The sequence below is a fragment of the Microtus ochrogaster genome, chromosome 7 (genome assembly GCF_000317375.1).
Source record: "Microtus ochrogaster isolate Prairie Vole_2 chromosome 7, MicOch1.0, whole genome shotgun sequence".
NCBI classification, from domain to species: domain Eukaryota; kingdom Metazoa; phylum Chordata; class Mammalia; order Rodentia; family Cricetidae; genus Microtus; species Microtus ochrogaster.
Window position 1 is genome coordinate 79,633,923 of NC_022014.1, and position 27,042 is coordinate 79,660,964.

The 27,042-nt window shown below is 54.9% G+C and overlaps 1 protein-coding gene across 1 annotated transcript; it reads right to left on the bottom strand.

Annotated features, from left to right (window-relative positions):
• Rhbdf2 (rhomboid 5 homolog 2) lies at positions 1-27,042 on the bottom strand. Its single transcript, XM_005350776.2, has 19 exons — positions 27,003-27,042; positions 12,831-12,967; positions 8,438-8,593; positions 7,347-7,471; positions 6,581-6,776; positions 6,298-6,501; positions 5,658-5,786; positions 5,196-5,314; positions 4,889-5,086; positions 3,752-3,863; positions 3,506-3,580; positions 3,197-3,358; positions 2,895-3,001; positions 2,731-2,794; positions 2,544-2,638; positions 2,282-2,357; positions 2,053-2,153; positions 1,764-1,917; positions 1-1,258 (listed from the first exon to the last, which is right to left on the bottom strand). Exons 3-19 carry the CDS (start codon positions 8,579-8,581, stop codon positions 839-841), a joined length of 2,481 nt encoding a protein of 826 aa, XP_005350833.1. The 5' UTR covers positions 8,582-8,593; positions 12,831-12,967; positions 27,003-27,042; the 3' UTR covers positions 1-838.

The window sequence follows — 27,042 nt, forward strand, 5'->3', positions numbered from 1 at the left end:
ACTCGAGACATCATCCATACAAAGTTAGCGTTACTTTAAAAAATTAGGACCATAATACAAATTGGAAAAACAAAAAAAAAAACACCAGGCCCGAGAGCCGCAAGCATCCCTTGGAGTCAGCCCTCAAGGTGGCTCAGCCCTGGCCACACAGGGAGGAGTGAGGCAGAGGTGGTGGGGACAATCCGGGCATCAGAGCCCACCTGTGAGGCCAGATACAGATGCTGGAGCTAGGGCTGAGCTGGTGACTTAGAGATCTGGCTTCTTTACTTATCAATAGCCCTTAGCATCCCCGTAGAGCCATCTCTCCTTGCTTATCACTGCCCAGACAACGGCCAAAGTCTATCCTACAATGCTGTGTCCGGGAGCCTTAGGAGCAGGCTCGTGACTCCATAGACAAATGCAGGAAGGGCTTGTAGAACAGGAAGGAGAGGAGAAACAGGAAAAGGGTCATAGCAGCATGGTGGGGACCTCAACCCTGGGGACAACTGAGGGAGCAGCTGTGTATCTGGGGAGGTCACAGTCACAGTGATAACGGGAAGATGGCACCTGCACAGGCCAGAGCCCTGGGAAGGAAAGTTATTGTCTCTACAGGGGAAGAGAGGCAGGCAGGGCCTAGGACCTGAGCCGTGAAGAAACAGGTGTCCTGATGTCCCCCAAACTTGAGTCAGGTACATTCAGGCCTGAGAAAGGGAGACTCATCTCCCTGGGGAACCCCGTCTTTACCACCTGTTTCATATGGAGTCAGCCTTGCCTACAGAGCGAGCCCCTGGGCTCGGGGCCCTGCGGTCAGCAAGTCTCTGCAGGCACATGGGCCGGGGCAGACACAGTTTCTGCAGAGTTAGTGTAGCACCTGGTCCAGCTCATACTTCTCACAGAAGCGACTGGTGAAAGGGAAGCAAGTGAGGTACTCGATCCAGGGCCAGTTGATGGGGTAGATGTAGAGCCAGAGCACCAGGGAGGCGAAGAGCCCGGCGAAGACGACCAGCGACACCAGGATGAGTGCCCTCTTGCGGTACTTGTCACTGGTGCCGAAGGTGATGTACGGTAGGAAGGCAAAGGCCAGCAGCATACCACTGAGGAAGCCGAAGATGTGTGCAATGTTGTCTATCCAGGGCAGGAGGCCACAGATGAAGAGGAAAAGCACAATGGCCGACAGGTTGAAGAAGGCCTTCCACGGTCGCTCCAGCAGCTGCCAGCTCTGGAAGAGCTCCACAAAGAGGCAGGCAAGGAGGCCAAACTGTGACCCAGCTGGGCCCACCTGAGGAGGAGAGAGGTGGCGCGCTGACTCTGGGTACCCGAGGCGCATCTCGCACTCAGAGGATGAGGCAGGGGTTGCTGCACTTGCTCAGCCCATCCTTGTGGAAAACCTGGGTGTGGGACCCACTTGCTTAGCATAAGCCAGCCTGCGCCGGAGACCACAGGCAGTGGACAGAGCACAGGCCAGAGGGAGCAACAGACTTCTCCTCCTAAGGGTGGAGAGCAGCCAAATGTAGGGATTCCCTGAACAAGGAGTGGGGACCCCTGGTGCCGCGAGACCACCCCTGTTCCCTCCCGCCAAGAATTAAGAGACCAATCAGCAAGTACCAGCTTAGCTGTCCACCTGTAGTTAAGGCGGACACAGTGGGGCTCTGTGCCCTTGCTGCAGATCCTGGGGTGGGGCTAGAGCAGGAAGCAGCGGGGCTGGTCCTCCCCATATGCCACACTTCAGGCCCAAAAGGAAGGGTGCATTCCACCCTCTTCGCCCTCGTCTCCCAAGTTAGTACCTCTGCCCGATAGGGGAGGAAGATGGCGCTGGCCAGGTTGCCGGTGATGCCACTAAGGATGAAGATGATGGAGATGCGGTGCCAACCGGCCAGCTTCTCCAGGTCCCTCAGGATGGTCATTTGGAAGACCACAGACACAAGGCAGTGCACTATGCTGGGGGTAGAGACATGAGCATCATCAGCCTTCCTTGTGTGCCCATGGCCAGCAGCATGAGCCAGGGTCCAGAAGCCCTTTCTCCAGCATGCGGGTGGGAAGGCACAGGGCAAGGGGCAGCGAGGCACCTCTTACCCCGCGTGCAGGAATAGAGACAGCCAGATCCGGTAGAACTGGTCAGGAACCTCAGGGTTGAGGAATGGCAGCAGCCCACACACCTTGTCCAAACAGTGCACCTGGGTGGGGGACACAGGGTTGTTGATGTTGCTCCAGGAAGCAGACCAGGCATGAGGCTTCCAAATGGGAAGGATCCAATGAGTCTTAGGACCCCTACGGCTTCTGTTCCCCAGACAGCCTGGCCTACCTGGGAACAAAGTGTTGCCTCCTCATGGAAATAGCCATGCATGAATTCACAGTACTCCCGGGTGGTGATCTCACAGCTGTGGACAGGAAGCAGACAGGGCAACGCTTAGGCTAGAGCCAAGCACCTGGCCGTGGCAGGCAGGATGGAGCAAGCTCTCTTTCTACCTGTCTCACGGCCCCCTCCACCTGCCTCCCTACCAAGAGCAGAGACTGGAGGACAGTTACAGAGGTTCATCAGCCTGTGGAGCTGGTGTCTAGCTCACCTGCCCTTGGTACCGATGCAGCAGGGGCGGCCTTTGATCTTACAGTCTATATGCAATAACCCCGTGTGGTTGCTCTGGGCCTGCTCTGTGCAGATCTAAGAGAGAGGGTACCGGTGGCGGTGGGCTTCAGTGCCAGAAAGCCAAACATCCCCACCCTCATCCGACAGCTTCTGGATGAGTCACTCACCGGCCACTTGGTAATATCATCAGGCCAGATGTGGGCCCCACTGGAGGCTGGCTCTTCACAGGTCCTGAAAGCAGTGGTCGGATGGGGCAAAAGGAAGAACTGGGACACCCACCCGCCAGCATCCCAGAAGGCAGCTCAGATAGTTGGGTGGTTCTAGGCTGTACCTGGGGTCTTGGTGGCACACAACTGCTGATGGCTGCTTCTGGCCCTGATCAGACGTATCTGAGGGCCCAGTGTCATTCTGCCACTTCATGAAAGTGGCCAAGGTCTCCTAGACGGTGGAGAGGAGGTCAGGTCATGCCAGGGCAATGTCACCCTCCAGGACCAGGGCTATTCCCACTTTCCCAGGGCTCAGGTACGTCCCAGGAGCAGTCCAACTTTTCTGGCCTAACTGTGGGCTTGCCGGCCAGGCTGGCAATCTGGTAGGGCTGTGGTGGGGCTGGCAGGGTCAGGGGGCCGGACTCACCGAGCAGTCTTTCTTCTGGGTCTGGATACAACCCGAGCGGTCATTCTGGACACAGCAGCCCGAGGCTCGCTCAACCTCACGCTCCCTCCGCACCAGCTGCTCAATTTGCTGGTCTTTCCGGATACAGGGTGAGAACTTTGCTCCTAAGTGGATCAGGTCAATCTGGAACCGGGAGAGGGGCTGGTGAGCCAGCTCTCCAGAAGGGGCAGGGCACCCTGTATCCACTTTGGAACCTCCCCCAGCTGCCCAGCTGCCTGGTGGAGAGCGGACAGGGTACGGGCTCCCAGGCATCCCTAGTTTGGGCCTCACCGAGCTGGGGCCAATCCAGAAGTTCTCCTGCTGGATGTATTTCACGCTCTCGTACACACCTCTGTTCTTCAGCACCTATCAGGGAGGACAAGAGGAACCGGAGCCCTGAGTGTGAGGGGAGCGCGGAGGGCTGGCACCCCCAGAACAGAGGAGGTGAGCCTCAGCACCTCCAGCTTGGGCCAGGTCGCCGTGGTGGCAGATACTGGTGCCCACTGTGCCGCAGCCCCTTGGCAGAGCCCTACTCACCAGCTGGGTGGTGACATGCTGGGCAAAGCCCACAGGTGCAATGCCGTAGGTGCAGATCACCAGCAGCGTGATGATGACGTGGACAAAGGTCAGCCAGTAGGTGAAGTAAGGCCTGTAGGCAGAGGCTTCCATCAGCCTGGCAAGCTCACGCCCCGCCCTCCCCCTGGACGCCGGCAGATGTCCCTGGGCTCTTTTGTTCACCCCAGTTCAGCCTCCTCACAGAAGCTGAAGGTGCATCACCCCTGCTGTTAACTGGCAAGCCTGGCTGCGCTCTTCTCTTCCTTGCTCCTCCTCTTGCACTTCCTGGATCAGCCAAGTGACCCTGAAGGCCCAGGGCCTTTGTGCACACTTTACATCACCTGGAGATCTCCCCCCCCCCAGCCCCCAGCACTCACCCGCCACAGCTGTCATTTCTGACTTTTGTATAACTCGGAGTCCAGTGTCTCACATCACAATCACTCTGTGACCATCTCGTTCTTTAACCTCCAGGTTCCCTTAACGTTTCTGTGCCCAACTTCCCCCAGAACTCCTTGCTCCAGGCTCCAACTTCTTTTGTTCTGTTTTAACTTGACAAAGTAGCTCTATGGAGCATTAGGTAGAACTCAATATATAGACCAGGCTGGCTTTGAACTCACAGAGCTCTGTCTGAACACTGCCTCCTGAATACTGGCATCAAATGTGAAATTATTTATTTATTTGTTATTAGAGTGTGTGTGCACACGCGTGCGTGTATTGGGAGTGCAAATGACACAACATGAATGTGTAACTAGTTCTCTCTTTCCACCTTTATATGGATCCCAGGGGTCAAACTCAGATCACCAGTCTCACTAAGCCATCTTGCCAGCCCCAGGCTCCAACTTCGACCTGTCCTTCTGACTGGCTGCAGTCTGGGAGCCATGCTGTAAATAAGGCAGTACACGCCAGTGGGAGCCTGAACTTGGGAGCCCGCGCATGTGCCTGGTAGCTTGTCATTACGCGGCAGACCTGCAGGAGGCGCTCTTGAAACGTTTACTAAACCGGAAGGGGCCCTGTTAGGAGCGAGGACCCTGAGAGGTTTGGAAGCTCTGGAAACAGAGCCCGGCTCAGGTTAGCTCCTGGGGTAGGATGGGGGACACGGGGGTACAGGACCGGACTCACCGGTGGCTGTCAAAGCTTTCCAGCTGCCTCTGCACGGTGCTACTGATGCTGCGGCGGTAGCTGCGGTTCAGCCAGTTTCCCACGACACCCAGGCCATAGTGCCGCTTCTTCCGGTCAAACGCAAAGTGCTTTACTTTGGAGGCAATGCGCTTGCCACGCTGGGTGCCAGGAACCGGGGTTCGGCTGCTGTACTCTTTCCTGGTGGTAACAAAGGCTTTCAGCCTGAGAAGCCTCCCAGGGCTTAACAGGGGTCAGATCGGGGCAGAGGCCAGGGCAGGGCACTGGAGAGTCCTCACCCTGTACTCACAGAGGGATTTGCACTCCATCAGGGGAGACTGGGGAGGCGGAGTGTGGGACCCCTCGGAAGTTACTAGCAGAGAGTGGAGGAGACTCAAATACATCATCGTGCATGGAACTCATTTCTTCCTGGAGTGGGGAGGGCACCAAAGACAGGGTAAGTAAGGAGTCAGTGTCCCAAGCACTATCCCCTAGCACGACACTCAAGGGCAAGACAGCGCTAAGTAGTCTCTTCAGGATGGAAGGGGAAGCCACATGCTTGTCAGCCCTGAACTGATTTCCCAGTGGGTTCACCTCCCACTCCGCAGCCCCCTCTACGGGAGCCCAGACCAATGGCTCACAAAGAACACACCCCATCCTGCCTCTGGACATTTCAGGGCTCCTAGTAGGACACAGTCAAGGCCAAGGTTACTTCTCCAGATCCCGGACCTCCCCAGCCCCTGCCTGCCCAGAGTCCACACCCCATGCTTGCCTTACTAAAAAAGGAAGAGTCGAAGGTGTCTGCCCCATCGACAGCATCCTCCTCCAGGAAGCTGGGGTAGGCAAAGCTGCGCTTGACATTCCGGCACCGCTGCCCTGTGGCGTCCAGTACCGAGCGCCCCTGGGTGCAGGACAGGAGCATCATCAGTATCAAGACCCAGAACCCAGGGCCAAAGGGGCAGCGTGCAGGTTGACAAAGGCATGTTAAGTGGGTGGGCTGAAGGAACTGGTCAGAGCCAATGGCCAGGATGGGGCTCCAGCTGCTGCTGGCTCCTCACAGCCTCTCTTTCCAAGGTTTTAGGACCAGCTTTTCCCTCGCGACCTCCTGCCTGCTGACATGAGCAGCTGGCGCTCCAACACTCAAGGCGTTCATATTCACATTCACATTCTAAACCGTCATGCTCTGGTCTGGGGCTCTGTCCCCTCCCTGCTGCCTCTCGGCCCAGCATACCAGGCCCTCATCCACTCGTCTGATCTTTATCTCCTGTCATTCTTCCTAAGACAGAGGGGCGGTGAGGGTCTCATAGGGAGCTGGGGCCTGAAGGACACAGGTATCTCTGGTCTTCAGGGTATGTATACGAGCTTAGTGGCTGTCTCAGATGAGGACTTACATCCTTCAGCATGGGCCTCACCTTGAGGAGGGCGGCGGCTGCCTGAAAGCTCATGTGGGCAACGGATATCCTTTTGCGGCGGGGCAGGTGGGAGTAGCCAGAGCGGACGCTGGTGAAGGATGTGAGGGACAGGACCCCTGGAGTCAGCGGTGGATGGGGAGCGTGAGGCCGGTCCACCTCATCTGGGTGGCGGAAGGCCCGACCCCGGGCCAGGGGATCCACAATCTGCAAGAGACAGTGGGTAAGAGAAGCTGGCCAGGCCCTGGGAGAGCCGCTCACTGCCCCTCATTTCCAGGCCGTCCACCTTGGGCATCTTGCAGGGTTTTGGAGACTCAGTGCCCTGGAAGGAAGGCACCTCCTGGCTGGGCAGCTCCAGTTCTCTCTGGCACGAGGCCTTGAGCCGGCCATAGTGCACGCTGCAGTGGTGCAGGCTGCGACGCTGCCAGTTTTGTCGCTTGCCTTCCCAGTCGCCACTGACCCCGAACCACTGGGCCGTGCCCCTGTAAAAGAGACACAGTGTGGGTGGAAAGTCGTGCATGCACTTCCGGGGGGGGGGTACGTGTAAGGGGTCCTGGTATACATGTATGTGCAGGGGAGGTGGGGGTGATGGAACACGTGTGTGCACAGGGAAGGTGATGATTGTACACGTGTACTCAGGGAAGGTGAGGGATGAGAGTGCACGTTTAAAGGAGGTAGCATGGGGGATGACAGCATGCGTGTGCTGGGAAGGTGACCGTGTGGTGTGGGTGTGTGTACACAGCCCACTGAGTCCCCAGCCACAGCCCAATGTCCAGGCTTAAAGTGAAGGCCACATCATGAGGTAGGTGGACCTGGGAAGGCCCCGAGAGCCCCTCTGCCACATGCCATGAAACTTCCTGTCAGGAGCCCACGTGGGGCCCAGGCTCCCCATCCACGCCACCACATTGCATCATATTCTCTGCAGGAAGCTGCCTCTTACTGACCCTGTCTACGCCTTCTGGAAAGGGGACTCAGGGCTCAGGCCCTGGGCAAGATCAGGTGCCCAGAATGTGCAGGCTGCTGGGGTGTCCAGGTGGGGCCCAGGCACTTACTTGCGGATGCTCTGGGACAGGGAGGCCTGACGGCGGAAGCCGGGGCGTTTCTCGGTGCCATCCTGCCATCGTCCTCGGGGTTCCTGGAGGCTGACACTCTTCAGGTAGGCTGGGTTCTTAGGTCTCTGTGGGGGAGCGAGGAGGGCTTGCGCTGAGTGCATAGCCGGTTCCCTTCTTGTGTTGGGGACAGAACCCAGACCCTTCAACACGCCAGGTCACTTTAACACTAGACCACTGACCTGCATCCCCTCCCTCTGCAAGGGCTTCATTCCGAACTTAAGATCAACATTTTCTAGTGTTTTCTAGCAAGGTCTGGGGATCTAGCTCAAGTTGGCAGAATGCCTGCCCAGCATACATAAAGCCCTGGGTTCGAGTCCCAGCACTGCATACACCAGGTGTAGTGGTGAACACATGCAACACTGGCACCCAGGAAGTAGAGGCAGAAAGATCAGAGTTCAAGGTCACTGTTGACTACATAGCAAGCTCCAGGCTAACCTGGGCTACATGAGACACTCTCTCAAAACAATAAAAACACAATGTTTTCCAGTGAACCCCAGCAAATGCTCCCTATACATGATCTGCCCATGATGTGGGACGGGCTCGCCTCTTTTCACGTGGTGAGTGGGCAGCCCCAACATTGCTCCTCTTTATGTCTCAGGCTGTGTGCAAAGCCCACGCTATCTGGGGCCTGTTCTCAATGGGCTCTTTATAGGACAGGAGTCCAGATGGACAGAAACACTGACCCATCCCCCCAAGAGTCAGGCGCTACAGGGGTGGGTTGCTGGCACTGTGGGACCCTGCGCCCACTCAGGTCACTGGACAGCCCACACCCCCTCAGAAGAGGCCAGTCAGGGCCAGAGAGGGGAACTATAAACAGCCAGAGCCTAGGCAAGTCTTCGGACACTGCTCCCTGTCTCTTGGCCGCCAGGCAATACAGGGCACAACGTTTCAGAGTTCAAAGCCTCACTCCCTACAGTACTGCAGTTCCACAGCTCCGCGTCAAGGCTGCAGGGCTGCCAGTGCACTGTGATGGACGGGTGCTGCGTGGGTGGGCACATCTGTTGCCTGCAGCTGTGCCTCCAGCCTCTCACCTCAGGAAGCATGCTATCCTGCTCGCTGGGGGCCTGGGCCTCAGGCGGCGGGATAGTGATGGAGAGGTTGGGTGGCTTCCGGCTCTGCAGGCGGCTACCAGACACAGAAGAGAGGTTGCTGCCATCCTTGTCAGCGGAGGCCATGGTGGACCCGATCTAGCAGGGAAACAAGGAGATCAGCACAGGCGCACAGAGCTGGCAGGACTAGCGTGGGGTGTGGCTGCAGGGTTCTAATTCTAATTGGTTTTAGAATAAAAACCCGGAGTCAGATATAGGGGTTAACGCTGAAAGATCGGAGAAGCAGAGAAGCCAGCTTCTAGTTCTTACTACTACCGAATCCTCAGATCAAATGGAGTATCCTGTTTCTACAAGCCCTCAGACCGAATGCCACCTCTATGAAACCTCAGCCTGAATCCTGAGCTCCTGTCTCCTCGTGCCTGCTATTCCTCTCACCACCCAGCCATATCACTTCCTGTCTCCACCTCCCTAGTGCTGGGATTGATGTTGTGAGCCACCTCCCTAGTGCTGGGATTGATGTTGTGAGCCACCTCCCTAGTGCTGGGATTGATGTTGTGAGCCACCACTCCTTGGCTCTATTTCTCTTTTAGACTGGTTCAAACTCGTGTAGCCCAGGGTGGTCTTGAACTCACAGAGATCCATCTGCCTCTTTTTCCTGAGGGATGGGATTAACAGTGTGTGCCACCATTGCCTGGCCTCTATGCTAACTAGTGTGGCTAGCTCCGCCCTCTGATCTTCAGGCAAGCTTTATTTGTTAAAGCACAAACAAAATATTACCACACTTGGGGATCTTAGAACCAGGGAAGGCAGCTCAGGACCAGACCAAGCAGTCCCACATGGCCTCAGACCAAGCACCAGAGAGATGCGGCTAGGCCACACCTGGGCCGGGTGGAGGAACTTGGGGTCTATTTCTGGCTTTCATTTGCATTTCTGACCAGCAGGGGTGGGGAGAACCTTGGCCCAGCCTCGGTCCCTTTCTGACCTCTCAGCTCCAGGAGCAGAAAGATAAGGAGAGGGTGTGGTCAGAGCAGGTCAGGGGTCTTAGGGTGGGCATGGACGAAGGGTCCTTCCTTGGTCTCTGGGGGGACGTTCTACAGACAGGACCGCTCCAGACAACCAAGCACGCCAAGCTGCCAACTGATGCCCTCAGCGCTGCTGGGCCGGCACCAGCTGCTGCCACCAGGGGTCAACTACGCAGCACAGGTGCTTCTCCGGGGGAAGCAGGCCTTGTGAGGCACAGGAACTGGTGGCTCTGCCTAATTCCCAGAGGGAAAAGAAACCCACCATTCAGGTCCCTGTCCCCCAAGGCTGCCTAGTTTCTCCTCAGAGTTAAGTGAAAGCCACTTAAATGGTGGTGGGCACGTATAATCTCAGATGCTTGGGAGGCCGAGGGAGGAATAGCATTTGGGCCCAGGAGTTAAAGGCCAGATTCAGCAACATAACGAGCCTCTGTGTAGTTAGTACAAGCCCGTAATCCTGGTGCTTGGAAGACTGAGGAGAGAATATATATATATATATTTTTGGTTTTTCGAGACAGGGTTTCTCTGTGGTTTTGGAGCCTGTCCTGGAACTAGCTCTTGTAGACCAGGCTGGTCTCGAACTCACAGAGATCCAACTGCCTCTGCCTCCCGAGTGCTGGGATTAAAGGCATGCGCCACCACCGCCCGGCTGAGGAGAGAATATTGTGAATTTGAGAATGGCCTGGACTAGGTCAGCCTGGGCTATACCTGTTAGAAAAAAGAAAAGAAGAGAAGAAAAGAGAAAGATAATTGAAACTGCTACTATCCTGGTATTTCTCATATTTTTTTCCCTTTAAGAGAGGGTTTCATTGCAGGCTAGCCTTGAACTTGCTGTGTTTCTAAGGCTCATTGCGAACTCCTAAATCTCCTGCCTCTCCCTGCCATGTGCTGGGATTACAGGCATGGGCCGCTGTGTCTGGTGTGTATGGTGCCAGGGATCGAGCGCAGGCTCCATGCGTGCCAGGCAAGCGCTCTCCCAAAAGAGCCACATCCCAGCCCTGGTATTTCTTTTTTCACAGCCACGGAACATTTTAACAATAAAGGTGATTCACGCTCGCTGAACAAAAAGACTGAGCACGGCAAAGCAGAAAATAAGGTTGGGGCCATCCCTCAGGGCGGCCTCTGTGTTCCAGCAAACAGCACAGGTTCTTAAAGCAGCCGAGGCTCTTAGGTCTGGTGTGGATCCCTTTCCCTTGGGAACACACAGACAGCCACCTTTGCCTTCTTTGAGGACAGAAAAGCCCTCACTAAATGACACACCAAGACTCAATTCCTGACGGATGGTTACACAGGACGTTTAGTGTTGATCATGTGTGGGTATGTTGGAGTATGGAAGACCAAGCGCTACATGCAGGAGGCTAGCAGGAAGAACAAGGGTGCTGAGGATTGCAGTGGATCTGGATAGGTGGTCCTGTAAAGAGGTCCCGTAAAGAGGAGGTGCTCGTTCACCCTGTTAGGGAACTTTTCACTGCTTGGGCTGGGCTACTGAACCCCATTCCCCTTTGATGGCACCCAGATGAGGCACCCACTGTCTGCTTCTGCCCCTGCAGCGCTGGGACGCTCAGTAGGAGGCAGCAATGGGCAGAGGGCAGTGCTCGGTAGCCACCGCATGGGCCCACGTCCAGCTCTTACTAGCTTTTACTTTCATTTCTTATTTATCTTCTGTGTATGAGTGTTTCATACGTTAGTGTCCATTACATACACCTGGTGCCTAAGGAGGCCAGAAGAAGGCAATGGAGCCCCTGAAACCAGAGTCACGGATAGTTACAAGCCACAACATGGGCGCTGGGAATCACACCCGGTCCTCTGCAAGAACAAGTGCTCTTAACAGCTGAGCCACCTCTCCAGACCCCTAGCTCAAGCCATCTTTACCCTTCTCCACAGCCTGCTCTCACCTGAAAGAGCCCACCAATCTCCCCACCCTCCCAATGGACCTATCTCAATGACAGACTCATGCCTATCTGTTTGGTTCCAAGATCCCATTCTTCAAGATCAAGCTCCTCCATGCAGCCTCCAGGCCCCCTTTGCTCCCCCCTCCCCACAAGCTTTGTTCTGACTGTGCCACTCTGGCCCCTCAGCTGGGTGCCCCCAGCTTGACTTGCCCCAATGAGAGCGCTGAACCACTGCCACCGGGCTTATATTTGCATAAGAAAAAGAACAACACATTCTCCCTGTTTGGACCCCCAAAACATCCCTCAAGCGCTATCCCTAGATACCATGCAAGAACATCCCCAGCAGTGAATTCACCAGAGCTAAAAGGTGACAACCACCAAATGCCCATCAGTGGAGGACCAGGCAGACAGAATGGTGCAGATGCAGAACAACATCCTCATCCTAACATCAGCTCAACACAAGTAGGCGCTAAGCTAGGCTGTGACCTTGAGAGCATCATCTAAGACACCACTCACAAAAGCCTCGAGTCTGCCATCCCAGCACTCAGGAGGCAGAGGCAGGAGGATTCTGAGTTAGCGCCAAGGCTGCTGAGAAGGCGCAGAGGTAAAGGCGCTTGCCATCAAACCTGACAACATGAATCTGACCTCTAGAACCCAATACTGTGGAAGGAGAGAATCGTCTCTTGTATAAGTTGCCCTTTGACCTCCATGGTACACTGTGGTATCTGTACCACATAAATCTAAATACACACAAAACAAAACAAATCATTGTGGAAAATTTGAGAGTGGGAGGCACAGTCTGGGCCACACAAAGGATTCAAGGGATTCGATACATGAGATTGCACTGGAAGAAAAAGAGAAGAAGGAAAGAGGAGAGAGAGAGAGAGACCAGACAGATGGCTCAGTGGTTAACAACACAGGCTGCTCTTCCAGAAGACCTGAGCTCAGTTCCCAGCACCATCAGGTGGCTCACAATAGCCTGCATATCCAGTTCCAGCCGACCAGATGCCTTCTAACTTCCACAGGCACCCGCACACACAGAATACACACATACACATCAATAACATTTTTAAAAAAAAAAAAAAAAAAAAAGTCGGGCATGGTGGTACGTGTCTGTAATTCCAACATTTGGGAGACTGAGACGAGAGGGCTGCTTTGAAATCAAGGCTAGCCAGGGCTACATAGCAAAGCCCTCTTTCAAAATAAACAGCAGGAAAAGAAAACCAAACAGAGCTAGAGATACAGTCAAGACTTGTACCTGCAAGGTCCTGGGTTCCGCGGATGCTGAGCCTCTGCCTGCATAGGTCACTCTGGTCTATGACCATTACAGGGCCATGACAGAGAGGACCTCCTGGTTTAGCCTAGATGCCACTTCCTCAGAGGGGCTCTCCCTGCCTGCTGAGCAGCCCCCAGCCACGTCTCTGAGGCCACCACCCCGCCACCACCTGGCCACCAGCTTCCTACCTGCAGACACGTGTGAGCCGCACTTCCTATGCTGTTGGAGGGTGTCTTACACCATGTTCCCCTCCTTCCCTCGCTCTACGGATGCTCCTGGGTCGCCGTGATGGAATGACAGATGGCCGTACGCCTTAGCAGTCAACCTGTGAGAACAGAGGGGCTGGTTAGAGAAGGGAGGCCAACCTCCAAATCGCCCCATTTTCCTGACCTCACCCATCTCCCACAGGAGGGGCAGGAGGAGACAGAATGAGGACCCTTCACAGTGCTGGTCCAGCCCAGCTCCATGTGGCCATTGAACTTGGGGTATTAATCTACTACCACTCACGCACAAGGTCTGGTCCAGGGCTTCACCGGAGCCAGGCATGAAGGTCTGCCCATATTTTGTTTTAATATTACTTTTAAAAGGTCTTTTATCCTTTAGACAAGATCTCAGGCAGTCTAGATTGGCCTTGAACTTGCTGTGTGGCTGAGGATGACCTTGAACTCCTGATCTTTCTGTTGTTCTCTGCCTCTGAGTGCTGGGATCATAGATGTGTGCCACTACTCCCAGCTTACTAGGACTTTAATAGAAACATTCAATTCACAAGTCCAGGAGTTGTTGTCTTTTAAAAAAAATTAATTTAGAGCCTGTCCTGGAACTAGCTCTTGTAGACCAGGCTGGTCTCGAACTCACAGAGATCCGCCTGCCTCTGCCTCCCGAGTGCTGGGATTAAAGGCGTGCGCCACCACCGCCCTTTTGCCCACATGCACACCTGGTCACCGCACAGGCCAGAAGAGGGCTTTGGATCCCCAGGAACTGTGTTACAGATGGCTGTAAGTCGCCATGTGGGTGCTGGGAATGGAACCTCTGAGCCACGTCTCCAGCGCCAGTGGAATCTACCTAACCGTGTCTTCTGACTAAGATTGACTCTCTGGGGTGGTGAGATGGGTTCAGTCCTGAAGTGCTTTCCATACGAGCGTGAAGACTTGAGCTGGGCATGGTAGCATGGATGTGTCCTCCCAGCCCTGGGTCAATGGGAGCAGGAAGAGATGCATGGGGCTTGCTGGCCAGCTAGCCTCGCCTACTTGGCCATGCTCCAAGGAAGTGAGAGACCTTATCTAAAAACAAAAAAGGTATATGGTCCCGAGGAATGATGCCCAAGGTTGGTGTACATCGCAGGCACAGGCTTACACACACATACAAGCACACGCACGCACACACAACACTGGGCTAAGTCCACGGCTAGGGATCACTTAATAGATACAGTGCTTGGTGCGCAGGTGTGAAGAACCCAGGAAGAGCCAACAACAGCAGCGCCTGTAATCCCAGCATGCCTCCAGCGAGACAGGAGGTGGAGGCAGAGGATACTCAGAAGCCAGAGGGCCAGCTAGCCTGGTGGACACTCAGAAGACAACAAAGAGACCCTGTCTCAAACAAGGCAGATGGTGAGGATTGACTGACATCCCAGGCTGTTTCCCGACCTCCACACATGTGCCAAGGCAGACACACCCTCATAAACACACTCACCACCACCACCGACAGTCACACACACACACACACACAGAAAGAAAGGAAAAGGACCAAGGATGGAGCTTAGGCTGGTGCCTGCCACATAGGCAGGAGGTCTTGGTCCCCTCCAGCACTGCAAATAAAACAGATTTATTTTCCATCAGTCAGCCTGATGCTAGGCCAGTGCTCAAGTGACGGGGACCTGTTCTGCCGTGTTTGTTTTTTAACTCATTGACTGAAGTAAAATCCACACAACATAACATGAACTATTTGAAAGAGGGAGCCGTGGCATCTGTGTTTCGGGAAGCCCTGTTCAGGCATGTACCATAAACAAGGCAGAGGAGCACAGCGGACCCTCCCTGGAGTAAGCCCCAGGAGCTGTCTGGGTGAGTGTCTGGGCAAGGTGAGCACCACAGGTGCCAGGCCTGGCCTGGCCCTCTGCATGTACTGTCCCTCAAACGCCTTCTGATTTGTAGGTGGGCAGCGGAGGCTCCGAGGGGTTATTAACTTACTCAAGCTCACACAGCAGGGAAGGGGTGCAGCTCAGATCCAAGTCCTCAGACAGGAGCTGAGAGAGGCTGCCTTCAGAACCTGGAAACCTCTTTTCCAGGGTACACTTGGGGCTGGAAGCACCTCATCATGGGGCCAGGGAGTCGTCCACAGACGGAGCCATGGGCTAGCATCCTAGTGATTTTATTTTGTTTTTTCAAGACAGGGTTTCTCTATGTAACAGTCTTGGCTGTCCTGGAACTCACTCTGTAGGTAGACCAGGCTGGCCTTGAGATCCGCCTGCCTCTGTCTCCTGAGTGCTGGGATTAAAGGTGTGTGCCACTCAGCTCCCTAGTGATTTTCAAACCATGACCAGGAGAGGTCTGTGCTGCCCAAAGGCTACGGTGGGTGAGCTGGAAGCAGGTGCTGGTCAAGGCCCCTCTCTGCTTCCACCTGCAGGGTCTTCTGTGCTTTGTATTCTACACTGAGGCCTGCCAAACTCCACATCACAGTCACAGGGCACTGGGTGGGGGATGGGCTTCGAAGAACTGAGGCAGAGTTGGCCCAGGACATTGCTGCTTCTTTACCTGGGACTGACGACCTCAGCTTTGGCTCCATCACCCCGAGGTGTCAATCACCCCAAGGGCTGTCTCACCACCCTCTGAGATCACAGATGGAAGACTCTGGGATTGGACTGGCAGACTCTGAGGAACACCGACAGTCACAGGAGGACACTGCTCGCAGATAATTCTAGGACAACAGCTTCACCTGGGGCCTCTATACAGAGGCTCCTCGACTTGGCAATCGTCTGGGACCGGAGTGCAGGGAGAGGGCATCAGGCGGGCATTACCCTGGGGAACTGGCACAGACAGGGAGGGGCAGGCAGCAAGAGCAAGAGAGGTGGCAGAGAAGCATCAAACTCGGAGGCTGTACCCTGAGAACATCACCCGTGACTCTCTCTAGCTAACAGCTAGACCCTTCTGGAATGAGGGGCTGAAGGTACCTCCCGGGAGTCAGCACTGTAGGTTTGACCCTATTCCGCCAGTCTGGCCATGGAACAGGCTCATGTCTGAATGCTTAGGTCCCAGCTGAACTGTCTGGGGAGGACTAGGGGGTGTAACCCTGTTGAAGGGGGTGTGTTGCTGGTTTCAAAAGCCCGCACCAGGCTCAGTTTCTCTCACTCTGCCTTCTGCCAAGCCCTCTGCCATGGTGAACATTGACTAATCCTCTGAAACTGTAAGTTGACCCCAATTAAATGCTTTCTTCTATACACTGCCTGGGTCATGGCGTCTCTTCACAGCAACAGTTCTGAGACACAGCTTTATCCCCCTGCACCTCCTCCAAGCTCCCACCTCCTGTATCTGAGGCCCTGCAGCCTCATGCCTCCACCTCGTCCACCTGGCCAGCCCCTACTGCTTCCCCCCATACAATACATCATACAATGTACCCCAACTGCACTTACTTCTCCTTCCTTCCAGGTTAACCTCCCTTCCTCCCCCTTCAAAAAAAAGAAAACCCACCAAGTCTAATTTGTGTTGCCCATGTATTGGCTGCAGCATGGTGAAACTACTCATGGCCAGCCCCTTAATAAAAACTGAATCCTTCCCCACCTCTCAGCAGACGCCATCAACTATGAATATTACACTTCAGCATGTTCATTGAATTTTGTTTTCTTTTTTTGGTATTTTGAGACAAGGTTCTTCTATGTAACCAGACTGGCTGTCCTGGAACTTTCTCTGTAAACCAGGCTGACCTCAAACGCAGAGAGAGATCCACCTGCCTCTGCCTCCTGAGTGCTAGGATTAAAGGTGTGCACCACCTCTGCCTAGCGAAATTTAAGTTTATTTGGGTTATTAAAGACTCTCTTCAGTAGCCTCATGTCTGGACTGCTTTGTGGGGGTTGTGGGGAGAGGCTGTCATAGACACCATCAACGTCTGTCATTCTCAGCTATGAGTCAGCAGGCATCGAAACCACTGCAGAAGCCCTCGTGCCCATAGCAACCGGTGGCAGCATAGATCACGGACTTCCACATGGTGGCTTGAGGATCACAGACATCAGTGTGGTTTCCAGTGACAACATGAATCATGGACACCAACACGGCCTCCAGCAGCAGCACAGACCACGGAAATTTGTGGTTTTTTTTTGTTTTTTTTTTTTTTTTGGTTTTTCGAGATAGGGTTTCTCTGTGTAACAGTCCTGGCTGTCCTGGAACTCACTCTGTAAACCAGGCTGTCCTCAAATTCATGGAGATCCACCTGCCTCTACCTCCCAAATGCTGGAATTAAAGGCATGTGCCACCACTGCCCCCATGGAAGACTTCTGAGGAGACCTAACCCAGAAAACGAACCGTTCTTGTTGCTCAGAGTCAGGGCGATGGTGTGGTTGGGCAGCATGTCCCAGGTGTCAGGACCTGTGTGACCTCCGGGCTGCTATACAAGACCCTGCCCTCAGCGCTGGCAACCCAGCCAGGACTCTGGGCACAAGTGTCGTGTTTCCCCCACAAGTGTCACCTCCAGGAAGCCTGCCTGGCCACCACCCTGCTCTCACAGCATCCCACAGCTCTGTCTGACGTCAGGAGTCTCCTGTGCTATTCCCACACCCAGTCTGTCCCCATGGAGTCCTCTGGGAGAGTGGGAGTCTGCAGATGGGGAGAGGTCGCCAGTCTTCATGGACGCTGGGCAGGCTCTGGGGGTCACTCGCCTTGCCCTGTCCCACCGCAGAGCTTGGACGGAGGTTACTGGGTGCTGACTGAGGGTGGAGCCCAGTGGCGTGGTTCTCTGGTTAGCCAGATACACTTTATTCCCTTCTGATGAGCTGCATTCAGAGGCCAAGCCACTCAAGCTGGAGACTACCCCCCCCCATACATGCAGGAGCCCTCCCTTCCCTATCCCCCTGTGCTGCTATCAGGGCCAATCTCCAGATGAAAAAGGCAGACAAGACTATGACCACAGGACAGGGGAAGTTCACAGCCTCTGGGACAATCTTAGGTCGCAGAGAAAGTCTGATAGCAGGGATAGGGCTGCTGGTGAGTCCCACGCCCAGGAAGGTCTCGCCATCACCTGCACCAAAGCCGTGAATCTATAAGTAGCTGAGTCCCTGTGCCTCAGCTTCCCTTTCTGTCCACTGCCAGTTAAGCGAGGCCACAGCTCGTATCCAACCGCAGACAGCCCAGATAATGAAGGTTTTCTCCACCACATTCTCCCAGGTCTTCTCCTGACCCCTCTGCCCCAGCTTGTGTAGAGGTGATCCCGTGTGTGCTGGCAGCTGCCTGGCACAGGAGTGAGGCTGAGCAGATTCACTCTAGGTTCCCGACGTCCGGGGCAGGCTACAGGGACAATTGCAGGAGCCGCCCTAGCAGCCACTTATCTCCCGCCCCCAGAAGTGCTTGCTCACTACAGAGGAAATTGTGACATCCTGGGAGCAGGCTTCCTCTTGCCCACAGTCATATCCGCTGAGGTCTCCAAGACCCCAGGCTTGCTGCTGCCCATGGGTGGGGGTGGAAGGGGCCAAGGCAAGGGTTATGGCCTCTGCCACCTGCCCAAGTTGGATCCTGGTCTAACTTCTAAGGAGAAGCCTTCCCCACAAAAGAGTCTCTAGTCAGAGCCCCAGAGATGGTCTTGGATTAAATACCAGGGCGGAGGGTGGGTCGGTGTTTCCTCTTCCCCTTAGAGTGTGGTATCCAGCAGGGATGGGGGCAGGGCAGACAGAGAGGACAGCAGGACAACACTGAGATGTCACATGTGCCCTTGACAGATGGCTTCCGCGCCTTCTACCAGGGTCAGCATGCTCTCCCTTTAGATAGCACCATGCAGCCAGCCAGCAGTGGCCTCGATTGGGCACACAGACACATAGACTCAGAAACTGCCCTGAATGCCCAGAGAATCCGGTTTCCCCACAAAAGGGTGGGGCCCAGCCACTCCCAAACAAGGCAGGTCCAACCCAGGCATGGTAGGCAAGGTCACCCCCGGGGAGTGCTCCCCCCAACCACACCAGGCAGGGTGCCCCTCCCTTACCAGGCAGGTGGCATTAGTGCCACTGCCCTCCTACTCTGCTGCAGGAGAGGATCCACCTGTACACAGGTCTGACCTGAGTCCCTTTCCCTAATCTCTACCTGCTCGCCATCAATGCGCGCTCCCCAGCGGGATTCTGGAGCCCCAGCATTCTTATTAATAAGTTCTTATTAATTCTTATTAATAAGTTCCTACTCCCTTAAGCTCTGTAGACTCGGGCAGTTAGGGCATCAAGGTGGCTTGACAGCTATATTCCCCAAAGGAGTGGGAGCCTGATGTAAGACCCAAGGCCACATATGGCCAGAAATGGCGGCAGAGGGGAGGGCTGATGGCCAAGGCTGGCCCTCTCCCCTCTAGGGAAAGGGGAAGAAAGACCATTATTCACCTGGAATATGACTAAAGGAGAGGGTTACAAGTCACCTAAACAGGGGACTTAAGCAAACCACACCTGGCCCAGAAGCCACAGCCAGCTCTGGGCTGTAGGCAAGTCCTGGAGCATGCAGAGAGTGGGCAGAGAAGGGGGCGGTGGCAGACAGACTACTGTCAGGTCCCTGCTGAGTCACAGGGTGATGACGGTATGGGCTGGGGGCAAGGAAGCAACTTCTCTCCCCGGTTTCCCTGCCACAAAAACCAAAACTGCACCTTCCCTCCCAGGGCCCTGCTGGGAACCTCTGAGTTTTTAGAAAGCTTGACAAAGAGGAAGCGGAACCCTCAACTGCTACAACCCCTGTTATAAAAAAAGAAGAAGAAAAAAAAAAGCTACCATTGCTGACCTCTCCAAGTTCTCCATCCCTGATGGTCCTGGAGGAGGACAGCCCCTGTAAGACAGAGCTGTCATCTAGGAAGTCTCCAAATCGGTCCCACACAGCCAATGACTCACTGCTGAGCGGCTCCTGGCCCTGGTAAGAGGCTGGGATTGATGGAGCCAACGCAGCAATGTGAGAAGCTGACATGAGGTCCCTGGACAGGACCTTGGAAGGGTCATAAGGTCATAAGACTTGGGCGGGGGGGGGGGCAGCAGGATCTATGGTCTGGCAGGAGGCTGCCAGGACCACAGAGAAGGAGGGGAAAGGACTCCTTCCTTTCCCAGTGCCCTCCCAACCCCAGATATGGAGCAGCAGGTGGTAACACAAAGCCAGCACACCCCACTAGCCTGCGCCTGGTGGCCACCCACAAAAAAAAAAATGGTTTGTGGGTTTACGCCCTGAACAGATCTCACAAGCAGCAGGCCCCCCCCCCCCGCTGACAGAGCCCCCACTTCTTTCTCTCCTTCACTTCCCAGGGCTTGTGCCAACCTCATTTCACAAGACCAGACCTGCAGGAGCAGGTCCAAGGACTTGGCAACCTGCTGACTTCTTTGGGCTTTTCCCCATTAGACCCTAAGCTCTGGGCTCCCTCTGACCCAATTAGAGCAACCTGGGCGTCACAGCCCACCACAGACACGGGAAGCGGCTACTAGGCTCCAGGGAGCTGGCAACGGCAGAAGTAAGGATGTGAGGATGCCTGTGTGTAGGTGTGGCGCCCTGCTCTTATCTTCCCTTCTGCCTCCATCTATCCGGGCTTTCTCTGGACCGCGAGCCAGCCAGGCAGAGATGTGACTGCCTCCCTCCTCTGCTGGGGACTCTAGTCTAGCAGCAGGCTCAGGTGGAGGAGGGGGCAAGTTCTGTATCCCTAAGGCTCAGGACGCAGCAGCACCTGGGCATGAGTGTAGCTCAGCGGGACAGTTTGCCTGGCATACACAAGGCCCTGGATTCCATCACAGCAACACACACACACTGCTAACACACACACAGAGCTAACTAACACACATAGACAGAGCTAACCAACAAACACATACTGCTAACACACACGCACACACAGAGCTAACCAACACACACACACACACTGCTAACACACATACTGTTAACACACATACTAACATACTGGAAATGGGTATGCAGCCAGAAGTCCCAGCTCAAAGTTCCTCTGGAAATTGTGACTATAGAAGCTGCTGGGGGAGGCAGGCCCTCTCTAGCAACAGAGTAAAGATGCAGGTGTCTTGGGCAGAACCTAGGACAGAGCCCTATCCCACCCAGGCAAGTGGCAGCAGGTCACAGGCTAGGATGCTGGCCACAGCCTTACGGGACAGGGGACAGTACAAAGACAGCAAATGGGTGGCTGGGTTCTAGGATGTTTGTCCAGCTGTCTGGTCTCCTAAAATTGTAAATTCCCCCTGGGAGGGGCGGCAGAAGTCCCAGACGTCAGGACGCCCCCTGCAGAGAGAGCACTCAACACTGGGTACCACATCAACATGAGCTTGCTTCGGTATGGATGATCTGCCTGTCAAAGCAACCTTGGCTGCTGGGAATTGGGTTTTCATTGGTCTTCAAAGCCGTAAGAGACATGCCCAGTGGTTGGGGCAGGATGCGGTGGAGCCTGGGAGGAAGGGTTGAGTAAAATGGCGCACTTTACTTCTCTGGGGTGCCTTGACACCAAGGTGTGACCACCACATGCATGCACACAGCTGGGCTTTTGTCTGATACTTGCAAACCAATCACCCACCCAATTTCCACCTGCCATCTTGGGAGTGCAGCTGCAGATAATGCAACTGCCTGACTGGGGAGGCAGCATCACATCATGCATGCATGCCACGTCACATGCATGCATGCCACGTCACATCATGCCACGTCATGGGCCCAGCTCTGTCGTGTGATCTTGAATATGTCACTTAACATCTCTGAGCTGAATCTGTTGTTCATGCAGCCCAGTGAAGTCTGAGACCTGGTGTCTCTGTCACCAGTAACCAAGGCTCGCCTATCATACAGCATGCTCCACTGAGGGACAAAGTCTCACCCTACCCTACAGCGTCCTCCTATATTCGGTAGGAGTCAGCAGGTGACCAGGCCAGGTGTGAGCACCCGAAAGCCAGGAAGGATTGCCAGCCGCCCCATGTTGTTTATCCTCAGTATTCCCAAGACACCCTGCTGGGCATCCTGCCAAGATTTGCTTCTGCAGGCTAGGAGCTCCCCCTCCCCCCCGCAGGGAATACGCCAGCCAGACACTTTTCAGCTTGTACGTTCTCATTAATAGGCTAATAAACTTGATTTCCCAGAACTCTGCCCTGGGGCACCCTACTTCCCCAGGAAGACGCTAGCCCCAGACACAATGGGTACTAGGGATTTAGGGCACTTAGACAACGGGACCATGGAAGCTGTGCCCACAGCAGGTGAACCTTCACCTGCCCACCACTCTCAATCTCACCCTGGGGTGGTGTAGGACGTTCATGGGGAAGAATGAGGCCTGGCTACCCTGTCAGTTTCCTGTGCTATGACATGGGGTGACAGTCCCTACGTGGATGGTAGATCCTGCACGTATAAGGCCTGACGCACAACCAGGAGCTAACTGATGGCCTTCTGCCCCCCCTTAGCCGAGCTTCACCATCATGACCCATGTGGCCTATGTACGAGCCAAGAGCCACATGTCAGGATTCTACTCGACAGGTTGTGTGTGTGTGTGGGGGGGGGGGAATCAAGGGTCAGCAACATTAAATCATTGATCCAGATCCCATAGTCAAGAAGTCACGGTGGGGCTTTTCAAACAGGGTTTTTCTGTGTAGTCCTGATTGTCCTGGAATTCACTCTGTAGGCCAGGCTGGTCTCAAACTCAGAGAGATCCACCTGCCCCTGCCAGGATTAAAGGTACCTCTACCACCTGGCAAGTTTTATTTTGTTTTTTTAAAGATTTACTTTTATGGGCCAGGCGATGGAGGCCCATAAAAGCACATTAAAAGCACATGCCTTTAATCCCAGCACCAGGGAGGCAGAGGTAGGTGGATCTCTGTGAGTTCAAGGCTAGCCTGGTCTACAGAGTTCCAGGACAGCCAGAGATACACAGAGAAACCCTGTCTTGAAAAACAAAACAAGGAAAAAAAAAAGATTTACTTTTATTATATTTTTCTGTGTGTTTATGGATGTTTTACCTGCGTAGATGTCTGTTCACCACATACCCACGTTGCCTGTGGAAGCCAGGGGAGGGTGTTGGGTTCGGGTTCCCTGGAAATAGAATGACAGACGGTGGCAAACCAGCATGTGGATGCTGGGAGTTGAATCCAAGCCTTCTGTGAGAACAGCAGACGCTCATAACCGCTGAGCTGCCTCTCCGCCGGTTCTTCAACCCGCCAGTTCTCTCGACATCATGAAAAGCCAAGCGGTGGAAGGACTTGTCTGGAGTGGCGGCTCAGTCTAAGTAGATCGGGCACAAAGACCTTTGGCTCATGAACCCCTCCCTCCTCCACCAGCCAGGAGAGGTGCCCGTGAGTGGGAACACCAACTGCTTGAGAAGCACTTCTCGGCTTATCAAGGAGCTTTCACAAACATTATCTCATTCACTAAGACTGGGCGGAGGCAGCTGTCACTGTGCAGCCTGACTGATAAAGTCCCTTAGGGCTCCGCTGAGCCCTCCGTCTTCAGTCCTGCTTCTGCCCGGAATCCCACCCTTCAGAGACACACCTGGAGAGGAAAAATGCACCCTGTGCCAGGAATGAGGAGCAGCAGCTCCCCACACCAGCTGTGATACTGTGGACATGGGTTCAGTGGCCACCAATTGAGACAGAGGAGCCGGGCTCCCCAACACACCCCCAGGCCCAAGGGGTTCTCTGCCCCAGACACTGCTCCTTTTAGGGTTCAGATGATATGGACGTGCTTTCTCATCTGACATCCCAGTAGCCAACAAAACAGGGTTTCTCCAATAATCAAATCTGTGCTGTGCACCACAACCTAACCCCAAACACATCTCAGGAGTGTGGTGCTGGCTCACTTCACTTCACAGTGTCCCCACCACAGCCACAACCAGGCTGAAGAGGTCCACAGGTCACCTCATAATCCTCTACTGTGCATCTGGAGAAACCGAGGCAGAGACTACCTAAGAGACTCCCGTCCTACGGAGCACTCACACAGACCAGAGTCTGCTGGCCCCAATATCTTACCTCCTGGTCTTTGAGCTTAGGATCACCTGCCCTTCTGGACAACCACAGTGTCTATCCCACGCCCTGCCAGCACTCGCTTGGCTCAAACCACTATGCAGGGGAGGGGGAGTACACGACAGACCCAGACATACAGAAACTGCCTCCCAGCAGCTTCTGAACCCCAAATGCTTGTATCTGGGCCCCTGACGAAATCTGGTCAAGGGAGGTGACACCCAGCAATTCTCCATAGCTCCCTGAAGATGAGAAAAAGGGTTTCCCTTATGCGGGTCTGCAGCCCAGGGAAGCCAAGGATACTTGGGGGGCAGTCATGGAAAAACCCTCATTCTTCCCAACAGCAGGCCAGGCGAGACTGGCTCCTCTTGTGAAGCTGCCTGTGTGCCAAGAGCTGCCCGCCCTGGCAGTGGCCCTGCCTCAGGGCCATGTGGCCGCTGAGGTCAGCCAGCACTCAAGAGTGCTGAGTCTGATCGCTCCTCCCCCCAGCCCTTCCGATCTGGATAGGAAACTAGGAGCTGCTCCCAACGATGCAGATGGTGAGGTCACTTTGGAAATCCCCTCAGGCAATGGGGCAATACCTAGGCAGGATCCCACGAGTCCCAAGGGCTGTGCTGAGTAGGGGGGGGGTTGCTTGAAGAGCCTGCACACTTGTGCCCTTTGGCTTCTTCCTGCTGTCATCTGGTGCCTGTCTAGGACACAGTTTATACAAGAAATGGAGCTGGGGAGATGGCTCAGCAGTTAAGAGCACTGGCAGCTCTTCCAGAGGGCCTGGATTCAGTTCCAAGCACCTACAGGGCAGCTCACAGCCATCTGTAACTCCAGTTACAGGGGATCCAATACCTTCTTTTGGCTGCAGCAAGCACCGAGCACACACATGCGTGAAGTCCTGCATGCAGGCAACACACACACACACACACACATACACGCACTGTCTATAGTTCAGGCAGCAAGAAAACTATCAGTGAGCCCAGAGCAGGATTGAGACCCCAGTGGCCCGCCAGAGCTTGCCTGCTGTGATTTGTCCCTGCTCTTTCAGAAGCTGCCTCCCCAGGCAGTGGCGTGTATACAAGGTGTGGGAGGAGGGGGGGGGTCACTGACCAGAATGAGCAAGTGAGTCACAGGTTTGGGGTAGGTGGCTTTGAGGAAGTCTGAGTGGTTAGCACAAACAGTGGGGTAACTGCTACAGTTATACCCAGCTGAAAAGGTCTTTGGCTAATTTTTTTGAGACAGGGTCTCATACAGCCCAGAATGGCCTCAAACTCACTCTGTGGCTAAGGACGACAAGCTCCTGCTTCTCCTGCCAATGCTAGGATTTCAGAGCCCATCACCAGATCTGGCGGCACATCAGGCTTTTAGGGTAAAAACACCAAAAATCAACCAATCAATCAAGACCCCCTCACCTCCTTTCTTACCCACCAGGGCTCCCAAGCAAGAATTCTAAAAACACACAGCTCAAGGGGAGAGGGAGATGTTAGTTTCTGGGGAGACAGAATCTGACCGCCTCTTCTGGCCCTCCCCTACCTAACCTGCAACACCCTCCACCTCTGTTCCCAGAAAGCTAGGAGCGCAGGAGCCCAACACCCCTTGGGGGCTCTGTAGGGTGGCTTTAACAGCTTTTATTCCCTGGGGCCTGAGCCCACCCGGATACACCACCACAGAGGCAACCGACCCTGTTAGAACAGAGCGGGGAGCCGTGGGGAATTAGTAGATCCTTATTCCCTGGGTGTTATTTTCCTGGTGTAAATATCCAGAGGAGTTAGTTCTGTGTTCAGAAGGAAAATTCCAGTCGGTCACATGGCATCCCCCATCCATGAGGCCTCTGCTTGTCCAGCTTTGGGAAACTCTGTGGGAACAGAACTTGGTCCTGCCCTTCCTCCATCTCCAGGAATATGTGAGCTCAAGGGTTACTAGGCTCACCGTGGGCTTATCCTGGGTGAAGCACTCCAGGCCTGTGCTGCCAGAAGGCCCCTGTTCCCAGCTCCTCCTTCACAGGGCCAGGAGCCAGCAGGCAAAAGACAGCCTTGTAGCACCATGGCAGGACACTTGCCAGGGCAAAAATCGCCCTCACACCTCCTTACTCTCTCTCTCTCATCTCACTTAAATTCATCCCACAGCCCCTGGAGAAACTGAGGCAGGAAGAGGAATTTACAAGCGGTACCCTGATGGGCCTGGTGACCGATGGTTTCTCAATATTGGCTTTTGGAGGGCCCAGCTCTTTGCTGTGGGTTTGACCTGTGCATTGTGGGGGGAACCCCTGATCACACCCACAACACGCTAGCAACAATACATGCTTCCTTCCTGAACAGTGACAGCCAACATGTCTCCAGACATTGCCAAATGTCCTCAGCGGACAAAAGCGCCCCTATGAGAACCAGTGCTCAACACCAAGTTTCGTTTTCTTCCCCCGCCCCCATCTAGAGAGTCACAATAGCGGGGGGCTCCATTCCCTCAGCAGATGACACACACACTGGAACCCCTACCTAGCCGATTGAGGAACAGCTGCCACTCCACTTGTGGGGCAGTTCCTCAGATACACATCACCTTCGCGCTGTGAGTGCCAACCCTACAGACGCCCCGCTCAGTATTTCCTGGAGCTGGGTCAAAGCATGGACCTGGGCTCCCTCTCTGCCCTGGGGTGGGGGTAGAGGCCTGGGTTCTACAGATCCTACAGCTCCCCAACCTTTAACCCAATGCAGACACATCAGTTGGGGGCCCAACTCCCCAAATGCTTTGGTCCATAAACCAGGCTATTCCTGACTACAACTCTGACGGTGTGAGCCTCGCCCCACCCCCGCACCTGTTTCCACCTCAGCTAGGCTCCACGCACAAACTTCACCCGCGGGCTCTGGGAGTTCACGCGGGAGAAAGGGGAATAGTCTTAAGAGGGTCTAACAGGGATTTCTGGGTGGAAGGCGGGGCCGCACGTTCCAACACTAGGCAGTGCCCTCTTCCTCCCTGGGCTTTTAAACTTGTGCGCAAACCACGCGCCGGGACATCTGGTGACCGTGCCCCGGGAAACCCCATAGGGTCCTGGTTCCGGTGAGGCCAAGGATCTGCGGGTGGAATCCAGCGGCCCAGCGGGCACAGTGAGTCCAGCCTCGGCCTCTGGGGCGCTCCGCAGGGAGCGCAGCCCCCGACCCTCCCCGCGGCCGTGCCGGGCAGTCCCGGGACTCCTCAGACACCCGCGGCCTAGTGGACCCGAGCTCTGCCGCACCCAGTGCCCCGTGCTCACCTCTCAGAGTCCCCACGACCCGGGAAGCTGCAGCAAGCTG